This window comes from Martes martes (genome assembly GCF_963455335.1).
Source record: "Martes martes genome assembly, chromosome: 1".
In the NCBI taxonomy this organism is placed as follows: domain Eukaryota; kingdom Metazoa; phylum Chordata; class Mammalia; order Carnivora; family Mustelidae; genus Martes; species Martes martes.
This window is the reverse complement of record NC_137888.1, coordinates 150,433,425-150,457,640: the sequence shown is the minus strand read 5'-3', so window position 1 is coordinate 150,457,640 and position 24,216 is coordinate 150,433,425. Positions and strand designations below refer to the sequence as shown.

At 48.6% G+C, this 24,216-nt stretch overlaps 1 protein-coding gene across 2 annotated transcripts in view; it reads left to right on the top strand.

The window, feature by feature from the left end:
• The window catches only part of DLEC1 (DLEC1 cilia and flagella associated protein), a gene marked incomplete at its 5' end in the record, with an annotated part of 66,398 nt that overhangs the window by 22,706 nt on the left and 19,476 nt on the right, over positions 1–24,216 (top strand). For both annotated transcript variants that reach the window (XM_080825239.1, XM_080825238.1), the window contains 12 exons: positions 11,067–11,154; positions 11,899–12,072; positions 12,789–12,925; positions 14,154–14,246; positions 17,110–17,200; positions 17,916–18,078; positions 19,101–19,293; positions 20,115–20,173; positions 20,726–20,894; positions 21,318–21,411; positions 21,654–21,784; positions 21,904–22,062. In XM_080825239.1, coding sequence (XP_080681365.1) covers positions 11,067–11,154; positions 11,899–12,072; positions 12,789–12,925; positions 14,154–14,246; positions 17,110–17,200; positions 17,916–18,078; positions 19,101–19,293; positions 20,115–20,173; positions 20,726–20,894; positions 21,318–21,411; positions 21,654–21,784; positions 21,904–22,062 — 1,551 coding nt within the window. The remainder of the gene's footprint in view (positions 1–11,066; positions 11,155–11,898; positions 12,073–12,788; positions 12,926–14,153; positions 14,247–17,109; positions 17,201–17,915; positions 18,079–19,100; positions 19,294–20,114; positions 20,174–20,725; positions 20,895–21,317; positions 21,412–21,653; positions 21,785–21,903; positions 22,063–24,216) is intronic.

Here is a 24,216-nt window from a genome sequence, read left to right as displayed (position 1 = left end):
TCCCTCTCCCGCTGCCCCCCCCCAAATAAAGAAATTAAATCTTAAAAAAAAAATGGAAGGCTCAAGGTCATGGGCAATAGAGAAAGACTAAGGAAATGTCACAGATCAGAGGAGACTAGAAAGACATGGGAACATAACACAATTTCAGATTTTGGATTGGATCCAGCAGTGGAAAAAGGAAGTTAGTGGACAAATTGGAAAAGTATATGTAGATCCTATGATTTAGTTTATATATTATAGCAAGCTTAATTTCTTAGGTTTGATCATAGTTCTCTTGTTATGAAGATGTTAACGTAAGGAAAAACTGAGTGAAGAGCATATGGGAACTCTCTGGATTATTTTTGTAACTCTTGTAGATCTAATTTCAAAATCAAGCATTAAAAATATACATGTATTAAGGAGAGCTCCAGGTATGTAACTAGATAGCCTGAAGCAGGGCGCCTGGGTGGCTCAGTGGGTTAAAGTCTCTGCCTTTGGCTCAGGTCATGATCCCAGGGTCCTGGGATCGAGCCCCGCATTGGGCTGTCTGCTCAGTGGGGAGCCTGCTTCCCCCCCCTTCCCCCGCTCTGCCTGCCTCTCTGCCTACTTGTGATCTCTGTCTGTCAAATGGATAAATAAAATCTTTTAAAAAAATAGCCTGGGGGCACCTGGGTGGCTCAGTGGGTTAAGCCTCTGCTTTCAGCTCAGGTCATGATCTCAGGGTCCTGGGACTGAGCTCCGCATCGGGCTCTCTGCTCAGCAGGAAGCCTGCTTCCCCCCCCTCTCTCTGTCTGCCTCTCTGCCTACTTGTGATCTCTCTCTCCCTCTGTCAAATAATTAAATAAATTTTAAAAAATAGCCTGAAGAATAAGTATCTACAAAAAATGAAAATTCTAGAACTGACATTACTCAATAGTAATAGGGCTTACCAGCAAACTAGACACAGATGAAGAGAAGATTTGCAGAGAGGTCAGTAGAAATGATCCAGACTAAAGCACAAAGAAAAAAAAGAAGGAAAAATACACAAAGTAGCATTTTAAAATATGGGACCTAGTGAACAGATCTGTTGTATAATTGAAGTCCCAGAAAGAGGGTAGAGGAAGAATGGGGCAGGAGAAGGGTTGGAAGATGTAGTGGATGACAGTGATCCAAAAGTAACAAAGACATCAAGCCATAGAGTAAAGCACTAACAACCCTAAGCAGAATAAAAAAAAAAAATCACACACAGGCATATTTAGTAAAATTCTGTTCTAAGTCAAAGAAAAGGAGGGGGGACCCTAACTTAAACCATCGAGGGAAAGAAGACCCACCACCTTCTAATGGAAATGATTGAAGCTACAAAATACTTGGAATGGAAGCTTCAAAGTGTTGAAAGAAAGTACCTTTCAATCTAGAATTCTAAACCTAGTGAAAATAGTCTTCAAAAATGAAGATAAAAGGAAGACATTCTTGGACAAAAACTGATAATTCACAACCAGATAATAATAATTCGTCACCAGGAGATCTGCACCAAAGGAATTTTCAGTCAGAAGAAAATGGTACCCATATGGAAGCAGAGAAATGCAAGAAGGAATGAAAAGCAACAACAATTACATGACTTGTAAATGGACCAGGTACTACAGTTAAAAGAGAAGGAGAAGCCTGGGTGGCTCAGTCAGTTAACCAGCTGCCTTTAGCTTGGGTCATGATCCCAGGGTCCTGGGATTGAGTCCTGCATTGGGCTCCCTGCTGAACGGGGAGCCTGCTTCTCCTTCTGCCTGCCGCTCCCCCTCCTTGCACTCTCCTTCTCTCTGACAAATTAATAAACAAAATCTGTAAAATCTACACACAGTAATGACTTAGCCTCAAAATATGTAAGTATAATTTTACAAGACTGGAAGAAAAGCAGATACAATAACAAACATGTAGGAGGAGATTTTAACATTTTTTCCTTCAAAAACTTAACTAGGTAGACAAAAAACCCAGTAAAGATATAGAAGAATCGAGCAATTAACAAACTGCATCTAATTGACTTATATTTACAGTCGGCAATTGCAATATGTATTTTCTTTTAAACGTGCATATGAAACACCAAAATTATCTATGTGCTGGACCATAAAGCAATTATGAAAAAATTTCAAAGGACTAAAAACATAGATAGAATTAATATAGAAATCAATAACAAACATATAACTAGCAACTACCTAAATATTTGGAAATTAAGTAATTCATTAGTAAATTCATGAATCAAAGAAGTCATAATGGAAATCAAAAAATAGAAATCATTTTTAAGAGTTATTGAAGTATATTTGACATATAGGGTTACATTTGTTTCAGGTATACAACACAGTGATTCAACAGTTTTATACATTACTCAGTGCTTACCATGATAAGTCACATCTGTCACCATACAACGTTATCACAATATTATTGACTATATTCCCTATGCTGTACTTTTCATCTCTATGGCTTATTTATATTAATGATCATTTTTAAATGGTACATCAAAGCTTGTAGAATGCAGGTAAGGCCAAGCTTAAAAGAATATGTGTAGACTTATATTTACATGTTAGAAGAGAAATAGTCTGAAAATCCATTATCTAGGTATATCTGAAAGATCAGAAAAGAATAGCAAATTAAACCCAAAGGAATGGTAAGGAAATCACAAAAACAAGGAGAAATTTAAACAAAATAGAAAACAAATATGTGGTAGGATCGGCAAAGCCAAAAATTAGTTCTTTGGAAAGATTAATGAAATTAATCCCTAGCAAAACTGATCAAAGAGAAAAGAAAGTACAAATTCACCAATATCAAGGAAAAAGAGGGCATCATTATAGATCCTATAGACATAGAAGAATAAGAGGTTTATGAGCAATGTTATATATGGAAATTTGAAAATACAGATGAAATAGAGAAATTTTCAGGAAAATACAATTTACAAAACAGATACAAGTAGAAATAAAACATCTGAACAATGTTCAGACACTGAATCTCTGTTTAAAACCTCACAATGTTCTAAAATTGTGATGATTGCACAACTCTATGAATATACTAAACACCATTGTATTATACACTTTAAGTTGTTGAGTTGTGGTATGGGAATTATATTTCAGTAAAGCTGTTTAAAACAACAACAACAACAACAACAGGGGTGCCTGGGTGGTTCGGTTGGTTAAGCATCTGACTCTTGATTTCAGCTTATGTCTTGATCTCAGGGTCATGAGTTCAAGCCCTGCACTGGGCTCCATGCTGGGTGTGGAGCTTACATAAAACAACAATGACAAACCTTCCTACCAGTAAAATTTCAGGCCCTGGTTGTTTCACCAGTGAATTCTTTCTAGCCTATGAGGAAGAGTTGCAATGATCTTTTACAAAGCCTTACAGAGAATAGAAAAAAGGGAACACAACCCAACTTGTGTTATGAGACAAGCATAATCTTGACACCAAAATCTGAAAAGGATTATTTTTTTTTTATTTTTAAATATTTTATTTATTTATTTGACAGAGAGAGATCACAGTAGACAGAGAGGCAGAGAGAGAAGCAGGCTCTCTGCTGAGCAGAGAGCCCGATGCGGGACTCGATCCCAGGACTCTGAGATCATGACCTGAGCCGAAGGCAGCGGCTTAACCCACTGAGCCACCCAGGCGCCCCTGAAAAGGATTATTATAAGAAAGGCTAAACTTTGTCATGAGGAGAACTGCAGAATTTCTTAGCAAAACATTAGCAAACTGAGGGGTGCCTGGGTGGCTCAGTGGGTTAGGCCTCTGCCTTCGACTCAGGTCATGATCTCAGGATCCTGGGATCGAGCCCCGCATCGGACTCTCTGCTCAGTGGGGATCCTGCTTCCCCCTCTCTCTCTGCCTGCTTCTCTGCCTACTTGTGATCTCTCTCTCTGTCAAATAAATAAATAAAATCTTTAAAAAAAAAAAAACATTAGCAAACTGAATTCAGCTTTATCTAAAAATAATCAACATTACCACCAAGTCGGTTTGATCCAGCAGTGCCAAGTTAGTTTAACATTTGAAAAGCAACAAGTAGAATTCCCCACCCTAACACAATAAGGGAGAGAACTTATAAAGTTATCTTTCACTAGATGCAGATAAAATTTAATATCTAGTCATAATTAAAAAAAACCTCATTGCAAACTAGGAATAGGATAAAAGTTTTATAATTTGACAAAAGGTATTTACAAAAATAAAACTGCTGTTATTCAGATGACATGATCGTGTACCTAGAAAATCCAAATAAATTTACAGATAACCTATTGGAATTAAATAAAATTAAGTGAATTTATTGAGAACCTTTAGACACACAGTCAATATACAAAACCCAAATTTGTTCCTCTGTACTAGAGCAAACTATTATAAAATGAATTTAAAGTAGATACTATTTATAGTCCATTAAAAAAATCAAATTTAGGAATAAGTTTATTTTATTTTTTTCTTAAGATTTTATTTATTTACTTGACAGAGAGAGAGACATCCAGAGGGAACACAAGCAGGGGGAGTGGGAGAGTGAGAAGAAGGCTTCCCATCTAGCAGGGAGCCTGGTGTGGGGCTCAGTCTCAGGACCCTGGGATCATGACCTGAGCTAAAGGCAGACGCTTAATGACTGAGCCACTCAGGCAGCCCAGGAATAAATTTAAATAAATACGTGCAAGACTTTGACAGAAAATTAAGAATATAATTGAAAGAAATTAGAGGAGACCCAAATAGATGAATAGGTACATACCCAGTGGTACGTTGGAGCCAAGTCATAGTAGCACATGAGAGCTGACGGTGCACATTCTCCCCAAATCCACGTTCAGTGATGGTTTCTTGAATTCGACCACCGTGGGAGTATTTATACTATGGAAATCAACAAATACTATCAAATCAGGGCTCTCTCCCAACCCCAAGAGCCTGTCATTAAACATTCACTAGCACACTACTGAATATACTATATTCATGGATTGGAAAACTCATTAGTAGAGGGATGTTGTCAAAGAATAATTCAGAGGAATTTGTTATCTGCATACTCCTGTGAGGAATAGTAGTCAGTATACTGTTGTCAGTGAACAAAAGCAAAAGCAAATTTGTAATGAGAGGAGAGAGAAAAAACTTGTAGTCTGGCAACAGTGAATCATCCAGTGTTCACTGTTAGTAACTCTTAGTCCAGGTCTGAACCATTGTCCTCAACTCTTCCCATTTTGGTCAATAGTTCCTAAAGGAGAGAATTTAACCTGAAGAGCTTTATTCTCTGATGCAGAATCTTTTGGGGATGTCAGTTTGATATTGGCAGAATAGCGACACTTTTATACCTGAACATCTGACAGTGGAGGAGAGCAAAATATACCAGGGCAATTATAAGTATTATAAGAAATATTGAGAACCTATTTTGTACCCAGTTTTTTTGGTTAGCATGGATCTAATCAAGAGCATACATCATCTTAAAGATCAGCTTGGTCAGTCTTAGTGAAGTAATTGGGTTTTTCCCCTTTGATTAATTGATTATTTCATCTTTTCCAAGACATGTATCCTAGCAGTACTGTTAAATTTAACAGCTATTTCCATAGAGTTCATTTTCTTGGCCAATATTCAAGGGCACATCTACTTAGAATCATTCTTAGTAATGAAGTTATATTAGTCTAACCTCAAATGAGTTTATTTAAAGTCAATATTCATTTTGCTTCTGTAATAATCCTAGATTTGTCCAGTGGGAATCTTATAAGTATTCTCCAATGAGAGTCTCCCATGTTCTTTTGTGGGGTTTTGGTTGTGGTGTTTTTTGGGTTTGTTTTTTGTTTTTGTTTTTTTTAAGCACTTCCTTGCATTCTGGCATTAAAAGATGTTCCAGGTTCATCTTGTTCTTACTTTGTCCCAGTTCTGGAATCAGTTTCTAAAAAGCCCTGCTTCCTTTTTGTAGAGAACACAGAAACTTGATATTTAGAAACCAGGGTCTAAGCATTAGAGATGCTGTTTGCTGCTGGGGTGTCATTGCTTGTGGGTCCTTTCAACAGACAGAGCTGGAGAAAAAGAGCAGTTGCATAGATCCAACCATAAATAGACATATGTGTGTACACATGTGTTCATACTATGTCCACACACGGTTGCATAGTATTTAAAATCTTGACTATACCAATGCCTCTAGTTCTAGTCTAATTCCACACCGCCTCCTCCCATTCCATGCTTGTGGCTCCTTCTCCTACCATTATGTGAAGAATCCTGGAATCATATTCTACTTTTGGAAGTCTCTGCCTCTAGTGGCTTTGTAGTGAAGCTCAGGGTCAGAGCTCCATGATAAGTGGATGTCCGGTGGCAGGATTCCAAGTATTTATACAGTGGAAGGCGTATATCCCAGATGTATTGTGTTCTGGAGCTTAAGAACAACACTTGTGGCTAAAAGTACGTGATAGAAAAAAGAAGTACTTGAGATGGTTTTTTCTGGCACGACTTCATAGATCTTTTTTTTTTTTTAAGATTTTATTCATTTATTTGACAGACAGAGATCACAAGTAGGCAGAGAGGCAGGCGGGGGGGGGGGGAAGCAGGTCCCCCCGCCAAGCAGAGAGCCCGATGCGGGGCTTGATCCCTGGGATCATGACCCCAGCTGAAGGCAGAGGCTTTAACCCACTGAGCCACACCCAGGTGCCCCGCTGGCACTACTTTAAGGACAACTTTCATTGGTGTCTATTTAAATGTATTTAGTGTTCCAGTTATGATAGCCATGTAGCCAGTTGCCTCAAGACTTTGTGAAACAGCCATTTGCTTGCTGATCAGGTAGGACACAGTGAGAACAGTTTATTTCTACTGCGATGTTTGGAATCTCAGCCAGAAGACCGGAGACAGAAATTTTCTGAAGTGTCACTCACTCACGTGTCTGGTGGTTGATGCTGGCTTTCAGCTTAGATCTCAGTTCCTCTCCCCGTGGACCTCCTGCGCAGGCTTGTCCATATCAGTTAGTTCCTCTCCTCCCCTCCCCTCCCCTCCCCTCTCAGCCCAGTGGCTGGTTTCCCCAGAGCTGGCCTCCCAAAAAGAGAGATACAGTCTGCCACAGTGTATTAAAATATGGGGGTGACATCATTCAGAGTCCCTGATACATCTAGACATCTTGGGAAGAGATTTTTAGAGTAGTGCAGGGAGATTAAGTTATTAATAAGTACATATTAAGCAAAATAATCAATTGATTAACTCTGGATGGACAATAATTATATAAGGGACAATTTCATGCACAGCTGTATCATTTATACAGTGACAATAGTGTAAACATCAGTTACTGTACTAACCAAGTAGTATAACTTATATTGGGAAGATGGGGGATAGGAAGTGCATATCATATGGTGAGTTGGATATGGGAGAGGAAAGAGAGAATGTCCATAGCATGCATCCATATTTAATGCATACAAATTAAGAAAAATATTATGTCATTTGGAGGCATATTCTGAAATAATCAGTCAAAGGGAGGAAAAAATATTATAGGAAATGACAGGAGACTGGTTCAGGGGAAGAAAGCAGGATTTCTGTTTTTCAAAACCTTTGATTCTTTAACCTGTGTGGTGGTCCAACTTTGATGAAAATAACAAACTTTCTAGCAAAAGAAATGCTAGGCCTAGATCATCTTATAGGTACACACCACAACCATTTAAGGTAATTCCTATTATATATAAACAGTTTCAGAGACTAGGAAAGGAAGGAACATACTCTCATTATTAGGTGATGAGCCTACCATGGTCTGAATGTTCATGTCCCCCAAAAGTTCTATGTTGAAATCTTATGGTATTGGAAGGTAGAGCCTTTGGGAGGAGCTTAGGTCATGAGGGTGGGGTTTCATGAGTGGGATTAGTGCTTCTGTAAAAAAGGTTCTAGAGAGATCCCTTGCCCCTTCCACCACTTTGAGAACACAGTGAGAAGGTGCCGGCTGTAATCAGGAAGAGGGCCCTCACCGAAATGTGACCATGCTGGCACCTTGATCTTGGACTTGCCGGCCTCCAGAGCTATGAGAAATGATTTTCTGTTGTTTGTAAGAAAACCAATTTATAGTATTTTGTAGAGGAGCCCGAATGGACTAAAACAGAGCCTGATCTTACCTTGAACCCAAAGCCAGGTGAGGAGGTATAACAATGAAAAACATGCTCCAGGCTTGCTTAAGAACACAGGTATACTCCCAGTCCCTGGCCTCTGGAAGTTATGAGAAAGCTGCTCTGTCCGAGGCGGAGGCAGATGGACCCAGGCTGTGAATGTGAAGGCTGAAGGGTTGTGGTGGGAAGAAAGTCCTGTACCTTGTAAGCCAGGGTGCTATTTTGTTTCCTTTCAATATTTTGGTAACTTAGACATTTGAAAGAAAAAAAAATAGGTACAGAAATACAAGGTGAAAAATGGCAAGCCAAATCAAGTAAGAAATGCATCTGGGCCCGCGTGTGCACCTGCACACGCACACACACACACTAGGAGCAAATTGTGTATAACCCAGGAATGCAAGGAATGTCTTCACCGTGGGCCTTGAGTGGGCAGTTCCCTGCCCTGAGCCTCTCATTTTTCTCTCTGGGGCTTCCAGTGCTGTTAAGGAAAGCTAGCCCGCTTATTATTATCACTGTCCCAGAACTTGCAGGCACCAAAGCCGCCCCCTGTTTTGGAGCCTGACCTCTCCAGCTGACCGTGGGTGAAAGCCATGGTGATTGTGATGCCACTGTGTACCGGGGTCCTCCCACCTGACTTCCCACTAGCTGGAAAGCTAACACCAGACCTGCGTCCTGAGGGTCTGCTGCCTTAGGACCCTTCTGATGCCAGCTGTCATAGTCTGGGTGCCTCATAAAGCAGGGTCTGAGGCGGTGAGAGTCTGCGCTGTCAATCACGTCTCTGGAGAAGACTGAGGAAAGGGGATGGAAGCAGGAAGAGCCAATCCAAGAAAGTGCTACTGAGCTGTCCGCCATAGAGCCCAGTTGACTCTTTCATCTTGCGGGCACATCCCCTCAGAAGCCACATAAACTGCTGGCTCCTGCCTGTTACTGGTCAGAGGTCTGTCTTGCGTGGCTGGAGCAAGGCTCTGTTGATGGCCCAGTGGATGTGAGGAACGGCTGCCATCATGAACACCTTGACCATGAATCTCAGCAGTGGGTACAGTTGGCTCCATGTCTGAGGGAACAGCTGCCTGATGGAGGGAACCACGCATGCTGTTGCTCGGGCTGTTCTGTGCACATGTGCACTCCTGAGGAAACAAAACTGAAATGGCATCCTTGCATATGGAAAATAATTTAATCCCTACCTCACTCCATACCCTAAGCAAAGTACTTTTCAGCAAAGATCTCAAACAAAATTTATTTATTTATTTTCAGGTGGAATTTAATTGTATTATCATTACTTGTTTTATTTTGTTTTAGAGAGAAAGAGGAGGGGCAGAGGGAGAGGGAGAGACAGAATCTTAAGCAGGCGCCACACCCAGCACAGAGCTCGATGTGGGGCTTGATTTCACAATCCTGAGATCATGACCTGAGCCTAAACCAAGAGTTGGATGCTTACCTGACTGAGCCACCCAGGCACCCCTCAAACAACATTTAAAGAAGAAAATATAGGAGATATCGAAAGATTTCTGGAAACAGAAGCACAAACCACAAAAAGTTGATGAACTTTACATTAAAATTTTAGAAACTGTATATCAAAAGATATCAAAAGATAATATGAGTTATAAACTTAGAGATGTTTACAACATACACCTTATAAAGAATTAGCACCAAGAATATATCAAGAACTGCTACAAATCAATAAGAGAAAGACAAAGTGTACAATGGCAAAATGGTAAAAGGATATGGACAGACAACTCACACAAGAGGAACCCCAAATAGGAAATAAACCTATGAAACAATGCTCATCATCATTAATAGCAGAGTAATGAAGATTAAAATAGTAATATGGGTCTCTCCACACTTGGATGTGGTTTACAGATGGACTGGTGCAAATGTTGTGTTGGCCAAAAATAGACAAGTGTTGACTTAGGAATACATACCTATGAATAAAAGTATGAAGACACATACGTCACATTTTTGTAGCTGTTATCTGGTGGATGGCAAGGGGGCTGGGGTAAGGCTTCATCTGTATTTTTATTTTTTTTATTTATTTTTTTTTAAAGATTTATTTTATTTATTTGACAGAGAGAGATCACAAGTAAGCAGAGAGGCAGGCAAAGAGAGAGAGGGAGGGAAGCAGGCTTCCTGCTGAGCAGAGAGCCCGATATGGGACTCGATCCCAGGACCCTGAGATCATGACCTGAGCCGAAGGCAGCGGCTTAACCCACTGAGCCACCCAGGCGCCCCTTCATCTGTATTTTTAATGTTTTTATCTTAATCTAGGTGATGGAAACATGCCTTTTGTCATGTTATAATTTATACATTTTTTTCTAGTATAATTTTTCACAAAAGAGAAGCAAGAGATATGTTCATATACTGAACTTCTCTTTTCTGCCAGGCCCTGTGTGGAGTGCTGGTGGGGGCTAGCAGTGTTTGAGTCCCAGGCCTTGCCCCTTGAGGGTCTCCCAGTCAGAGGGAGGGAGAAGAGAAGGCAGGGTTTAATAGGGGTTGGATGGGTTGAGTGGTAGTGGGAGGCCCAATTACAAACCAGTCATATAGGTGCCCACAAACACCTCTTGACTGGGCCCATGGGAAGAAGCTACCCAAAGGGATACGTGGGGAAGAAAGAAGTCAGCAACATAAGAAGCCAGTGGGCAGGACTTTGGAACCAGAGGTCCTGGGCTCAAATCTGAAGACCATTACTTACTGGGTAAGGGGCCTCTTTGAACTTCAACTTTGTCAGGGTAAAACAGAGATAGCTCCCACATTTTCCTGGCTCTTGTAAGGTTGGGGGGACATGGCAGATGCTCAGCAAATAGTAGGTCTTGTTTTAAAGAGGGCAAAGCATAGGTCAGATCTATTCCTGTCTTCATGTTCACTTTGTATTTTATTTTTTCCAAATACAATCTAGGGCAGATAGAGGGGCATGTTGAATCCCCATGTGCCATCCCCCAGCCCAGACTCACTGCATCTACACCTCTACCCCCTTTCCATATTACGTAGTCAGACTGCCTCATGTCACTTGGCCATGTGCGTTGTCCAAAAGAGCTCCCCTTGACTTCTGGGCAGATGGTGATCTCCTTGCAGAATACTACCGCAACCAGTCGCTACCTGCGAGTCCTCCCGCCTTCTACACCGTACTTCGCTCTGGGACTGGGTGAGTCAGCCTAGCGGTGATCTGGACCACATCAAAATTGTATGTGGGCTCACTCCCAACATAGGCCCGCCTGACCCTCAGATAAGCCTGGGCCCTCCTTTCCTGTCGCAGTCCCTGGGGCCCTTCTGCTCTGCAGATAGCCTGTCCACCTCCCACCCATCCTCCTAGTGATGTCTCTGAGTCCTGCCAGCCCCTTTCTCCAGGCACTCCCTCCGGGCCCTGGACCTGCCCTCTGCTCACTCTCCATGCTTCTACTGCCCGAGTCAGGCTGTCCTCATTCTCCACTTAAACCAGTGTGGGGGCTTCCCAGCCAGCCTTCCAGCTTCCACAACACAGTGTTTTATCCACAGTGTTTTATCCATAGCTCTGGTCATGTCGTTACCCTCCCAACCATGCTCGGAAGCTCATATGGCTCTCTGCTGCCCGCAAAATAAATTCTAAGCCATCAGGCCAGGCATCCCTCCCCTAACTATTCCAGATGGACCATATCACTCTGCCACCCACCTGCCCGGGCCCTGGTGTTCTCCCCTGGACTCCCGGTCCTAGCAGCCTGTCCCCCTTGCACAGCCTGGTGGTTCTGCCATCAGTGTGGCTTTGGCACAGAAGGCATCTACTCGTGGAGCAGCCCAGCTGTGATGGGGTCTACCTCTGTCCCCTGGTTGCCACCCGCATGCAACACATGAACCCAAGCCCCGGGGGCTGACTGGTCCCCAGGTCCTCATCTTTTGCTTCTGTCACGCACAGGGATGTTCCCAGGAAAAGGCGGAATGGTGGCTCCTGGAATGACCTGCCAGTTCATCGTCCAGTTTTTTCCTGACTGTCTTGGGGATTTTGATGACTTCATCTTAGTTGAGACCCAGTCAGCCCACACCCTCCTGATCCCCTTGCAGGCCCGGCGGGCCCCCCCAGTGCTGACGTGTGAGTGTGTGCTCCGCCCTCCCTGGGATGCAGTTCAGGTTGACAAGTCCCTGGAAAACCCGTCTGCTCGCAGGGGCCCTTTGTGGCAGCGCATGACTTGGTCCTCCCAGGCAGGGGCTTCTGGGTCCTAAGGAGGCACCTGCCAGCAGCTTCCAGGCAGCCTTCCGCTGTGTCGGGCCCCCGTTGTCCTGCTTCCTGGTGGAGGCTGACTCAGAATTGTACATAGTAAGAGAGGAGGCCAGCAGCCTAGCTAGCCCCAGCACAGGCTTTGCTGGCTCCTGGATCCCCAAGTGGGCCTGTGTCACACTGAGCCAAGCCAGGGGTGCCTGGGGCCCTCAGCAGATGTCACCTCTGTGGCCGTGTGGGTGGCTTTGGGAAAGCTGGGTTGGGCTGGGCTCCCTCGTTAGCAGCAAGCCTCTTTGGCTGGACCCAGGACTCTTACTCATGCTGTGTGGCCCTGGCTGAGGCCTGAGTCAACAGTGAGCACAGACTCCTGCTGATCTAGCCAGCAGCGCATGGAGACCAGAGACTGCCATGTGGGTGCAGGGCTCAGGGCGGGTGCCCATCCAGCCTCTCTGCTCCGGGCGCTGGGCCGGAGCCCCTGCATCCTTCCACGGCTGCTCTAAGCTCTGGCTGGACCTCAGGGGCACAAGGGCCACAGGGCCTGTTCAGAGCGACACGTTATTTCTGCTGTGCCCCTTCTCCTGTGGCTCCAGTGTCACCAGTGCTGGACTGCGGTTACTGCCTCATCGGGGGAATGAAGATAACCAGATTCGTCTGCAAAAACGTGGGCTTCAGCATTGGCAAGTTCTGCGTGATGCCTAAGAAGAGCTGGCCGCCACCAAGTTTCCGGGTGAGTGATTGCAGGCTGCTGCCTGGAGCGAGAGCGAATCCATCCATGGAAATCCCGCCCACCCCCACCCCGTGAGGAACTTGCTGGAGTGACCTGTGATTGGAGACACACACACAAAAGAACGGTGTGGCGTCTCTCTCGCCCAGCTGCTGTCAACACCACGGAGACCAGCACTGTGGTTCTTGTCCTGCCGCGGAGACCTGTGTCACCTGGGCAGCTTGTGTCACCTCCCTCATCCTTCCAAGCCAGGCTCAAGTGTCACTGCATCTACTCCTTCCTTCAGGCATCCCTGTGGCAAATGTTTTCACAGAGCCAAGGCCCTACGCTGGCAGCCCCTAGGCTGTGTTCTGTGTCGTATTTATTTGGCACAGTGCTCAAAAACATTTTTGGGGCCAACATTTAAAACTAGGGAGATTTCACCTAAAAATCTGCATTTCCAGTCTCTGAAAAATTGGAGGGGTGCCTGGCTGGCTCTGTTGGTAGAGCACATGACTTTTGATGTAGGGGTTGTGGGTTTGAGCCCCACTTATGGCATAGAAATTACTTTTAAAAAATCTTTAAAAAAAAAAAAAAGAAAAGAAAAAGAGAAAAGAAAAATTGGAAGATGTGCAGCGCCGGGCCGGGATTTCCCATGGCCCCTTGGCAGCATGGACCGCATGCTCACACTGTTTTTTTTCAGATCTGTGTCTCTGGGAAACTGGTGTTAGATCCAGAGAACTGCATGTTCCAAGACCATTTCGCTCACTTCTGTTACCTGCCAGGGTCCCCTAGGTGTGGGTTTGGGTCCCCGGAGCGCTGAGATGGCCTCCTCTGCCAGCGAGATGGCAGCTCCCCTCGACTCCGGGACTTAGAGCCAAGGGTGGATCTGGGACTGAGGCAGCCACACAGGGTGCTGGGATGGGGGAAGGACTATGCTTTGAGAGCCCGCCTCCAGGTTGAGGCTTCATCTCACGCTTCTGCTTCACGTCTGAAGCACTCGTCAGTGGTGTTCCTTCTGCCTCCTGCCAGCACGCAGCTCCTCATGGGGGTTCTGTGAGCCTTCAGCCCAAGGAAGGTGGAGGGAGTGCTTGCGGAATGGGCGAGCCTCAGTTTCTTCGTTGGCTGTGTCCTGGATGATCCTTAAGATCCTTCAGATTGCAAAATAGATGGAGGAGAGAAGTGTGTCATCAAAGGGCTGGATTTTACGATCTCTTCCATGCTCTTGTGTAATCTTCCGCTTTTCTTTAAGGCTGTTGCAACCATTGGCTTCGTTGAGCAACCTCCCTTCGGAATCCTGCCTTCGGTGTTTGAGCTGGCTCCGGGACAGGCCATATGTATGGAGGTCGGTAGTTGGACAGCACGTAGAGTTTCTCCTCGTTATGATCGGTCATGGACGTTCCTTCAACTGCTTACGTGATTTCATTCGCCTGTTTTCGTGACTTGAATATCCACTCTCATTCCAGGATGGTTTCTGTATAGGAGGGTGTTATTCTGTGGGGTGATGTCATCTGACCATCTCATGACCCCTCTTACAGAGCAAGTGCGGACAGCCCTAGCATTCCACCGTGATTCCTCCGTGCTGCTTGTCCGCACTGTTGGCCTGGGAGTCCTTCCCATCTTAGCTGCCTCCAGAATCTTCTTTTGGTTCTTTGGTCTCTCTTGGACACCTCCCCCCAACCCCTACCAGATCTGGTGCCTGGGGACGATAGTGACGTTGTCCTCTCTTTCCTCTTTCATCCTCAGTTACTTGGCTGGCAAAGTCTTCCTTCCTTCCCCCTTATCCTGGACCTCTGCGGAAGCTCTCAGACTTGGACCTGCTGGCTGTGGGGCTTGTCCTTTCCTAACCAGCTTCTTTCAGTGGCCCCTTTGGCCCATCACACCTGCTCACTGATCCCCAGCACTGTCTGTGAGAAACAATGATGTCTCCCTGCACCTTTTTTTTTTAAAGATTTTATTTATTTATTTGAGAGAGAGAGAGCGAGCAGGAGGGAGAGGGAGAAGCAGACTCCCAGCTGACCATGGAGCATGACACGGGGCTCGATCCCAGGACCCTAGGGTCATGACCTGAGCCAAAGGCAGACACTTACCGACTGAGCCACCAGGCGCCCCTCTCCCTGCACCTCTTGCTCCACACCGCGCCCTCCCCGACTCCACAGTCCAGGGCTCAGACTCTGAGCTGCAAGCTTACGTGGCCTTCCTCGCTGGCCTGTCGGAGGGGCACTGATATTCAAGAGTGAAAGCGGTCTGGTTTCTAGGGAAGGGCATTTGGATGGCACTGTGTCATCAGGTAGTGAGAGCCAAGAACCATAGTGTTTTCATACTACCTATTGCAATCTTCTGAGAATCTTGCAAACACACTGGTTTCTTGGCCCCAGTCCTGAGGTTTTGAGTTTATGGGTCTGGGGTTTGTCTGAGGCACAGTGAAAAGGAAGGCTTCTTTTATTAGCTGCTTTCCAGTGTCAAATGTCTGATAGGATCTCGTTTGGGAGTCCTGGAGTGATGCCTTCTTGTTCATGTCTGTGCCAGTCTGATCCCTGATAAGAACCTCACTTTTGGGGTTAGGATGAAGCCAATTCAGGGCGTTATAGGGCTTTGTCAGACCTCACCTGCTGATGGAGTGTGGCTTGGGTCCTGTTGCCTGGTCCAGGCCTTGTCAGTACCTTGTGGTGTGGCTTTAAGGAATTGGGGCTGACCACCCCCGCCCAGGCCAGGACTTCCCCTCATCCCATCCTCCTGTGATCCTCAGGGAAAGGAAGAGGGGAGCAGCAGGACTCTGGGGAGTCATGAGGAGTCAAAGGGAGGTTTTTTCCCCTTTGGCATTCCTTGTGTATTTTTTTTTTTTTTTTAGATTTTATTTATTTATTTGCCAAAGAGAGAGAAAGAGACAGAGAGAGCACACATAAGCAGAGGGAGCAGCAGAGCGAGAGAGAGAAGCAGACTCCCTGCTAAGCAGGGAGGCTGATGTAGGACCCCATCCCAGGACCCTGGGATCATGACCTGATCCGAAGGCAGACGTTTAACTGACTGAGCCCCCCAGGCGTCCCCCTTGTGTATTTTATTTATCGATTGTTTGGGGTTTGTTTTTAAATGTGTTCATATTTCCAGGCTGCCTGGATGGCTCCGTGGGTTAAGCATCTGCTTTTGGCTCAGGTCATGATCTCAGGGTCCCGGGATCGAGCCCCACATCGGGCAGCACCACCAGTCTCTTACCGCCCCGCCAGATAACACCGCACCCAACGAGCAGCCGCGTGCGCGCTTTCTTTCCTTTGCTTCTCCCTTTCCTTCCCACAAGTCGCTGACCACACTCTGTCCTGCCCATTCACTGTTCTGCTCTGTCTGAAAGAGCATTCTCGTATTTGTCTCAGCTGCATAGTATCCCACTGAACAAATGAACCTTAACCCAGGTCACTTGTCCCCTACTGCTGGCCACGAAGATTCTTTCTGATCTCTGGCCATTTCGGCAACTCCGTACATCACTCTGTCCAACCGTGAGTCTCCCGGCAGCTTTCAGTCCTTGAAGGGGCTTTGCCGGCTCCGGGGTTTCTGTTGGTCAGAATTGTGACCGCACTGAATCCCCACCACGTGGGTGCATCAGAGTGTCTGATCCCTCACACCCTTGCCAGCACAGTGTGTTATCAAATGTAAAAGAAAAGCTGTTAAGAAAAAAAGCAAGAAAAGCCTGTCGTCATGTGTGTTTTAAAGCACATACAAACATGGAGTGGGCTCTTTGGCACCCAGTCAATGTTCCTCAACTCTTGGCCAAGCTCATGGCATCTGTGCCTCTCTGCCTCTTCCAACCAAACCCCACTCTTCCCCTCTGGATAATTTTGAAGAAAATTCCAGCTATCTTGTCATTGCTTTCCTGATTGCTGGCTTTCTGCTCCTTGCCAATATGAAGGATGAAAATTTTTTCTGTGTGGTTTCCATTGGCATTTCTTGTATCAGGAATGAGGTTAAACATGTGTTCCTGTGATGAAGAGCCGTTTGTATCTCAGTCTCTGTGAACTTCTTCTTCATGCCTTTCAACATGTTTCCTGCATTAGTCTGGGCTGGGGCCTTGGCAGAACCCCCTGGCCTTAGGGAGAAGGCTGGGGGTGGGGGGAGAGCAGGGGGGAGCAGGGTGGGAAGTGAGAAGTGGAACGAGGGGAGGGGGTGTGTGTCTGCAAGGAGGAGGGAGGTCACAGGGCAGCCCTTCTCTTCTCCAGGTCTTATTCCTCCCAACGAACCTAGAAAAGGCAGAGCAGACCTTCATCATTGTGTGTGACAACTGCCAGATAAAGGAGCTGGTGACTGTAGGTAGGCTTGTGTGTGCTCCCAGGCCTGGGGCTGGGGTGGACAGGTGCCATGACTCCAGAAACTGCCACATTAGCCTTGGCCGTGGCTCAGCTGTGCCCACTCTATCTCAGGGGGGTGCCCTGAAGGGGTGTTGCAGCCCCCAGGCTCTGGGGTCTGGTTTAGTCACATTCTGGGGTCAGACATTGGAGACCCAAGCCAGTGTGGCCTCTGGGACAACCCCAGAGAACCTTCTGGTGATAAACAGATGGAAACCTGGGTGAAGTCTTTGATTTCTTCATTTTGAAACTCACCTTGATCTCCTTTGGGGTATTGCCAGAAACTTAAATATAAATGACTGGAGGCACCCCATGTTCTGTGGAGCTAGAAGGGGCATTCTGCTGGATTTCCCCCAAGATGTACTCCTTCCTCCCTCCCTCCCTCCCTCCCTCCCTTCCTTCCTTCTTTCCGTCCTTCCGTCCTTCTGTCCAGTTTCACCCAGCAAACATTAACTGAGTGTCTCTTATGTGCCAAGTTATCAAAATCACCTCCTTGTAGTCTGGGAAGAAATGGGTATGGGATGTGTGTGCTAATGGCCCCCTGTTCCCCTCTTTGCACACTTGTGGGGTTCATGGTCAAGGCCAGTTGCATGTGGATGGTGGCATGGATCCTGGGACAGCCTTTGGCCATAGAGCTCTGATTTCAGCCCTGGTGAAACTTTACCATCTTACGGTGTCAGGAATCGGGCAGCTGGTTGCTTTGGATCTGATCTATATTTCTGGTGAAGAAAGTCACCCGGAGCCTGGAGAGCTCACAGACTTAACAGCCCAGCACTTCATACGCTTTGAGCCTGAGAACCTTCAGTCCACAGCTAAAAAGCAGCTGATTATTAGAAATGCTACGTGAGTGACCCCTGTGCCGGGCCCTCCAACATGCACCCTTCCTCCTTCCGCACCTGGCCCAAAGTTCCCATTGAGGCTGGAGCTTCCTTCCAAGGGCAGGAAGGAATCTGGGCACAGGATGGGAGAACTCAGGTCTGCACTGCCCATCACGGTAGCTGCATGTGGCTATTGCAATTGAAATCAATTGTAAGTAAAATAAAGCTCACTTTTTTGATGGCACCAGTCACATTTTAAGTACCAGCCACAGGTGTAGCTTGTGGCTATCCTATTGGACAGAGCAGATACATAAGACTGTCACTGCTGCAGTCTGTTATATTGGACAGTGGTGTTCTAGATCATTCTGGAGTATCCTTAGCCCAGAGCAGTTTTGCAGAGAGGTCTTGCCCTGCCCGTGAAGGGAGGCCAGCCAAGTTCCAGGATCAGGTAGATCGTGACCAGTGGGTTCAGTTCCTGACCATTCTGTGAGCACAGCCATTAAGCCAGCACAGACCTTCCCTGGAGACCCCAGGCCTTACGAGGGTCTGTCCCCTAAGGTGATGAGCTATACCCATCAGCCGTCCCCTACCCTCCATCAGCAGCACGCCGGAGTCCCACCTCCCCACCGCCATGGAGTTGTCACTGCTCTGCTGGGAGCCGGTGGGCACACCCCATTCTGGACAGAGCGGTCCTGGGAGGCCACAGCTGGAGGGGCAGAGGGTGGTAGAGTGGGGACACCAGGCAGCAAACCTTTGGAACTCTTGTGTGGTAGGAGCCATGGCAGAAAAGTCTCCAGATATCTACAGTTAGACAGTTAGAGCCGGATTCCTTGTGTTTACCATTCTCCCTGTGTCACCGTGGCCACTGCAGTGGAGAGAGGGAAGCTCCCTGAGAGAGGTCTCCAGCATGGACCCCCTGACCCCCATGCTCCCCCACTTCCTGATCCTGGGTCCTCTCTGCTCACTCCTGGAGTGGGGCCCAGCCAGGCAGGGGGTCAGGAGACTGGTCCTGGCAAGACGGGGACATGGCTCCACTGGCCCCCACAGGCACGTGGAGCTGGCCTTCCACTGGCAGATCATGAAGCCCAACCTGCAGCCCCTGATGCCTGGGGAAAGCTACAGCCTGGAAAGCGTCAAGTACCACCCAGACAGGGAGACAGCCTTCTCCGTCCTGCCCGACAGGGGGCTTCTCAGCCCCCACGCGGACCATGAGTTCATCCTGAGCTTTTCTCCTCATGAGGTAAGAATGATGCCATCCTGGTAGTCACACGTGATGGGGCCATGGTACTTTCCACCCCCGCCCCCCCCGCCCCGCCATCCTTCTTTAGTGACACTGAAGCCGCCGCTGAGCCTGACGAGATCCTGGCATCCTCCAAGGCTGGGACTTAGCTGAGAGTGGGGCTGGAGGACAAAGCGGCCTATTCTGCCTGGTCCTGATGGTGCGCACACCTCATCTGCCTCGGGACCCTGGGCTCATTTCCTCAGCTCCGGTGTCTTCCGTGTTTCTACGGTGTTGGTGACAGTACCGTCTCTGCCCAGCCCCTGCCTCCCCTGAAGAGTGAGGTGCAGGAGCCGAGGGCTGGGTTCACGTGGTGGGCCCCTGTGCGAGGCCCTGTGTGTAACTCAAGAGGGGAATGAGAGCTGGGTGTGAAGGGGGTGCTCTGGGGGCCCCCAAGATCTCCCTGGCCTGTCCAGCTGGCATCCCAGCCCTATTGTTCTGGGAGGCCCTGGTGCTTCCCACAGTCGAGGTCACTGCCCGTGGGCCATGTCAGGGTCTGAAGAGCCTGTCCTTCTTGTCCGCTCTGGCCCAGCTGAGGTAGGAACGCCAGTCTCGGGACTGCGGCGGCCCCCACACTCGAGTCCTGTCTCCCATCCTGGCAGGCCACCCCTCTTTCCCTAGGATGGGGGCGTGGCAGAAGGGGAGCACCACTGTGTTCTTTGGAAGGCCTCTCCAGCAGCTAGGCCAAGGGGGAGAAGGAATTCCTGCCATGGCTCCCGGCTTCTCTAGGGCAGCCTGACTGGAATGCAGTTTGTTTTCAAGGTGCCGTGTTTGCCTTGCAGCCCAGGGATTTTCACAGTGTGCTCCAGCTCGTGCTAGAGGAAGTCCCAGAGCCCATGAAGTGAGCGGGGACAGGGCCCCCTATGAGGGGTGGGCCTCAGGGCCTGCCTTCCCCCTTGGGGATTCTGGGGATGGCAACAGCAAGGAGTGAATGAGCCCCCTGAGCTCAGCAGGCTTTGACGAGGGGGAGCACTTCTGCCTTGCCCTGGCACCTGGGCCCAGGGGGCTCAGCTGCAGGGAATGGCTCACTGGGCTCCACTCAGCCTTAGCCCAGGGCAGCTACACTGCTGGGCCCTGGGTGGTGGCCGCTGAGGAGGGAGGCAGACTGGGGTGGATGGGTCTCCAGACTCCAGACTTAGGGTGGGTCTCCAGTCAGCCTCGTGTGGAGACCCCGGGCTGGGTGCCACCACAGCCGAGTCCCAGGAGGCAGCAGGCAAGGCATCCCGTCCCAGGACTGTCACTGGTTGGTTGGCTCATGCCTCTGATTTGAGGGCACTTAGGAGCTGCGGGTAGGGGAGTGCTTTCTTTTTACAAGACCACAGATAAGGGACAGAGGTGAGGGCCGTGCTCCCGGGCTGTGTTGGCACTTAGCTCACAGTGGGTTTGTGTTCAGCTTGGACCTGGAAAACCAGAAGGATTCCTCCTGCTCTATGGATGATGTGATTGTCCTGGAAATCGAGGTGAAAGGCTCAGTGGAACCTTTCCAGGTTCTCTTAGAACCATATGCCCTCATCATCCCTGGGGAGAACTACATTGGCATAAATGTGAAGAAGAACTTTAAGGTAGGCTATGGTCTCCCGCCAGCCTAGGCTGGCCAAGAGTGTGTGGAATTGGTGTGAGTATGGGGAGGATGTGGCTGGAGGAGCGGGTGGCAGCCTCCGCACAGAGGATGAAACTGTCCCAGGGGCTCCTGAACCTGATTTGGTGTGCACAGGTGATGGGTCAGGCATGTCTGTCATTCTACCAGCTCCCCAGCATCCTCTGAATGATAGGGCTGTGGGGCCATTCCTATGGTTGTGGGTCTTTGATGGGATACAGCGCCGACAACCCCTGCTGTGTGGTGGGGGTGCTGTTGGATGGCCAAGAATTAGCTGGGAGGGTGTCGGGAGGACCCACTGTGGGCCCACAGCCCTGCAGTCCTTCGGTGGGTGCAGATTTGCGCAGGGGCGGTGCCTGTGGAGTCTGGATTGGGGTGTGTCTTGCAGATGTGGAACAACAGCAAGTCCGCCATCAGATACCTGTGGGGAAAGATCAGTGACTGCCACATCATTGAAGTAGAGCCCTGCATGGGGACCATAGGTACTGCAGGGACAGTGGTAGGGGAGGGGGGATGTAGGCGAGACGTCCTGGGGCTGGCTGTCAGGGAGACCTGAGAGAGGACGGCGGCCTGTGCAGGGGTTCAGGCGGTTCTGGGATCAGCTCCCACTGCAGCCTGGCCTGTATAGTGGATGAGAAGTCAGCAGAGGCCACACATCTGGGCCCAGCCGCAGTGGGGATCTGTCCCCCTCCCTTTCTCCAGCTCACTTCCCCCTCTCTTCCAGAGCCCAGCGAGGTGGAGGATTTTGAGTTGAGCTTTACCGGGGGTGTCCCTGGCCCAACAAGCCAGGACCTGCTGTGCGAAATCCAAAACTCACCCTCACCAGTGGTGTTACACATCGAGGCGACCTTTAAGGTGCTGCTGGGGGGGGGGGGTGGTTGCTGCGCGGCTGGGAGGGCCTGCAGGGTGGCAGGGGTAGGGTGCAGAGTCTGTTCCCAGAGTGGCCCGGTGACAAGCCCCTCTGGGTGTCTCAGGGGCCCACCCTTGTAATCAGCGGCTCAGCCCTTCAGTTCGGTTTGCTGCGCTTGGGGCAGAAAGCCACGGACTCCATCCAGATCCAGAATGTCAGCCAGCTCCTGGCCACGTGGTGCATGAAGGAGAGCCTGGTCTGCCTCCAAGAGAGGGGCGAAGATGTAAGTTGGGCGCCCACCAGCTCCAGCACTGCCCACCCCCCACCCCGCGGCTGGCAGCCGATTCACCTGTCCTGGCGCATTCAGAGCATTGAGGCTGGAGAGGAGGAGCCTGCCTGGTCACCCCTGCCTGGCAGTGTCACCGGTTCTCCCCATCTCTGACGCAACTGGGGTACCCTTGACAGCAGAACTTAAGCCTGAACTGGATGTTCCTGTTCCTTTCTCCACCGTCTATCTGATGTGGAAATAAGACATGGGTTTCTCCCTCTGTCAGAGCAGCCTGAGTTGGGAGGAAAATGGGCAGCTGAGCTGGGCGGGAAGCTCCCCAGTCTCCAGGGAGGGTCAGGCCCTCAGGGTTCACCCCCAAGGCTCCCAACCTCCCAGGGACAGTACTCGCAGTTCCAGTACCTGCCACCAGGGGGCACTTGCTCCTGGCCTTGCGGCCCCAAACAAGAGAATCCAAGATGTATTTCCACTGAAGTAGCTCTTTCCTTTTAGCTATAAACTTAGAGAATACTAAAAGTGATTAAATATAATCATCATCATCATCACTAAATACGATGTGCGATCCAGAACAAAACCAGAGCAAGTGGCACAAAATGTCAGTTACTCCCTACCTGCCTGTGGCTAGCTGTGTATCACCACTTGTCACCCCCACTCTTCATACACGGGGCAGCTGTGGCTTCTTGGAAGCTGCCTTAGGTCAGTGTTGCCCATGTGAGGCTCTGACCAGGTCTGTGTGATGAAAGCACCCTCCCTCCAACTCCCTGCCAAGGTCCCCCTCTTGCTTGCCCACTTACCGTCTAGGGACAGAACATTGCTCTTCCCTCCTTCCGCATTCAGAAGCTGAGGAAAGAGAGGTGCAGCCGCAGATCTGCCTCTGGGCGTTCCCTTTCTCCCAGACTTTTCCTTTATACTTGACCAGCCTTGTTCCTTAGGCAACGGCTTCATTTCTCTCTCTGGGCACTCTGAAACTTAGCCGTTGGGACCATTTGCCTCAAATTACCAACACCATTGCCAGGAATCGCTGGCAAGTGCCCTGATATACAGGGTTGGAGTTTTGCACTTTCCATCCAGGCTCATTGGTCTCCCTGCTTGGATTCGGGAACCATGGAAGATGGGGACAGGGACAGGGTGGTATCAGTATCTTTAGGCAGGAAGCTTTTCTTCAAATGAAACCTTAGGCAGAAGCTCAAGATGGAGAATAAAGTGCGACTGCTCTGGCCACCCAGAGATGCACTTGTTAGGTGCCTGCTGCCCCAGCCTGCCTTTTCCCCCCACCCTAGTCCCCTTCCTTAAGTACTCTGGGACTTCCCAGAGCACAGAGCACAGCCGCCCTCCTTACTGGATAGAGACAGAGAGGGATAGTGACTTCCCCAGGGTCATACAGCTAGTGGGTGGTGGAATCATCAGGTCCTCATTCTCTAATTCTCAATCTGCATTTTTCTCCCACTGTGAAGAATGACAATTTTTTAATAATTGAAGTAACCATCAATTTCATAGTATGTTAAGATTTATGTCTTAATTGAGGCTGGTACGAATCCTGTCTCTACAGTTCTCTGTACTCTGTTCTTCTGAGCTCTCAAAAATAATGTTGGGATTTGGGGTCTGTTAGATGTGCTCAGGTCAGGGGCACAGAGATGTAGTCCTGGCCTACAGAATCCCCCCAGGACTCCCGGGGAGATGCATGTGAGGAACGAAGACCAAGAAAAGTAAAGGGGCTCTTCTTTACTACTAGAGCTTGGGGCCCAGACTCAAGCACATGAGCTGCTTTTGCTGATTTAGGCCAGCTCTTCCCTCCCACCAGCGCCAGGGAGGAAACAAGAGAGCACAGAGCCCAAGAAAGGCAGCCTGCACCTGACCTTGGCTAGCATGGCAGACTGGGTGGGAGGAAGCGGGTGGAAGCCGGCAGGCCTCTGCAGTGTGGGCAGGCTGCCCTCCGGCCAGGGCCTGGCACTCACTGTCTCAGTCTCCTGGAACGAAGAGACCACAGAGGAGAGAGCATCCCTCCTCGGTGTGACCTTTCCATGTTCAGTGACACCCTCACTAGGCAAGTGTGGACCACAGGGCCCTTCAGTCAGACCAGTGCAGGTCTGGGACCAGAAGAGGGAGGTAGAGAGCCCCCCTCCCAGGTGCATTCTTCTTCCTAAGCTTTTG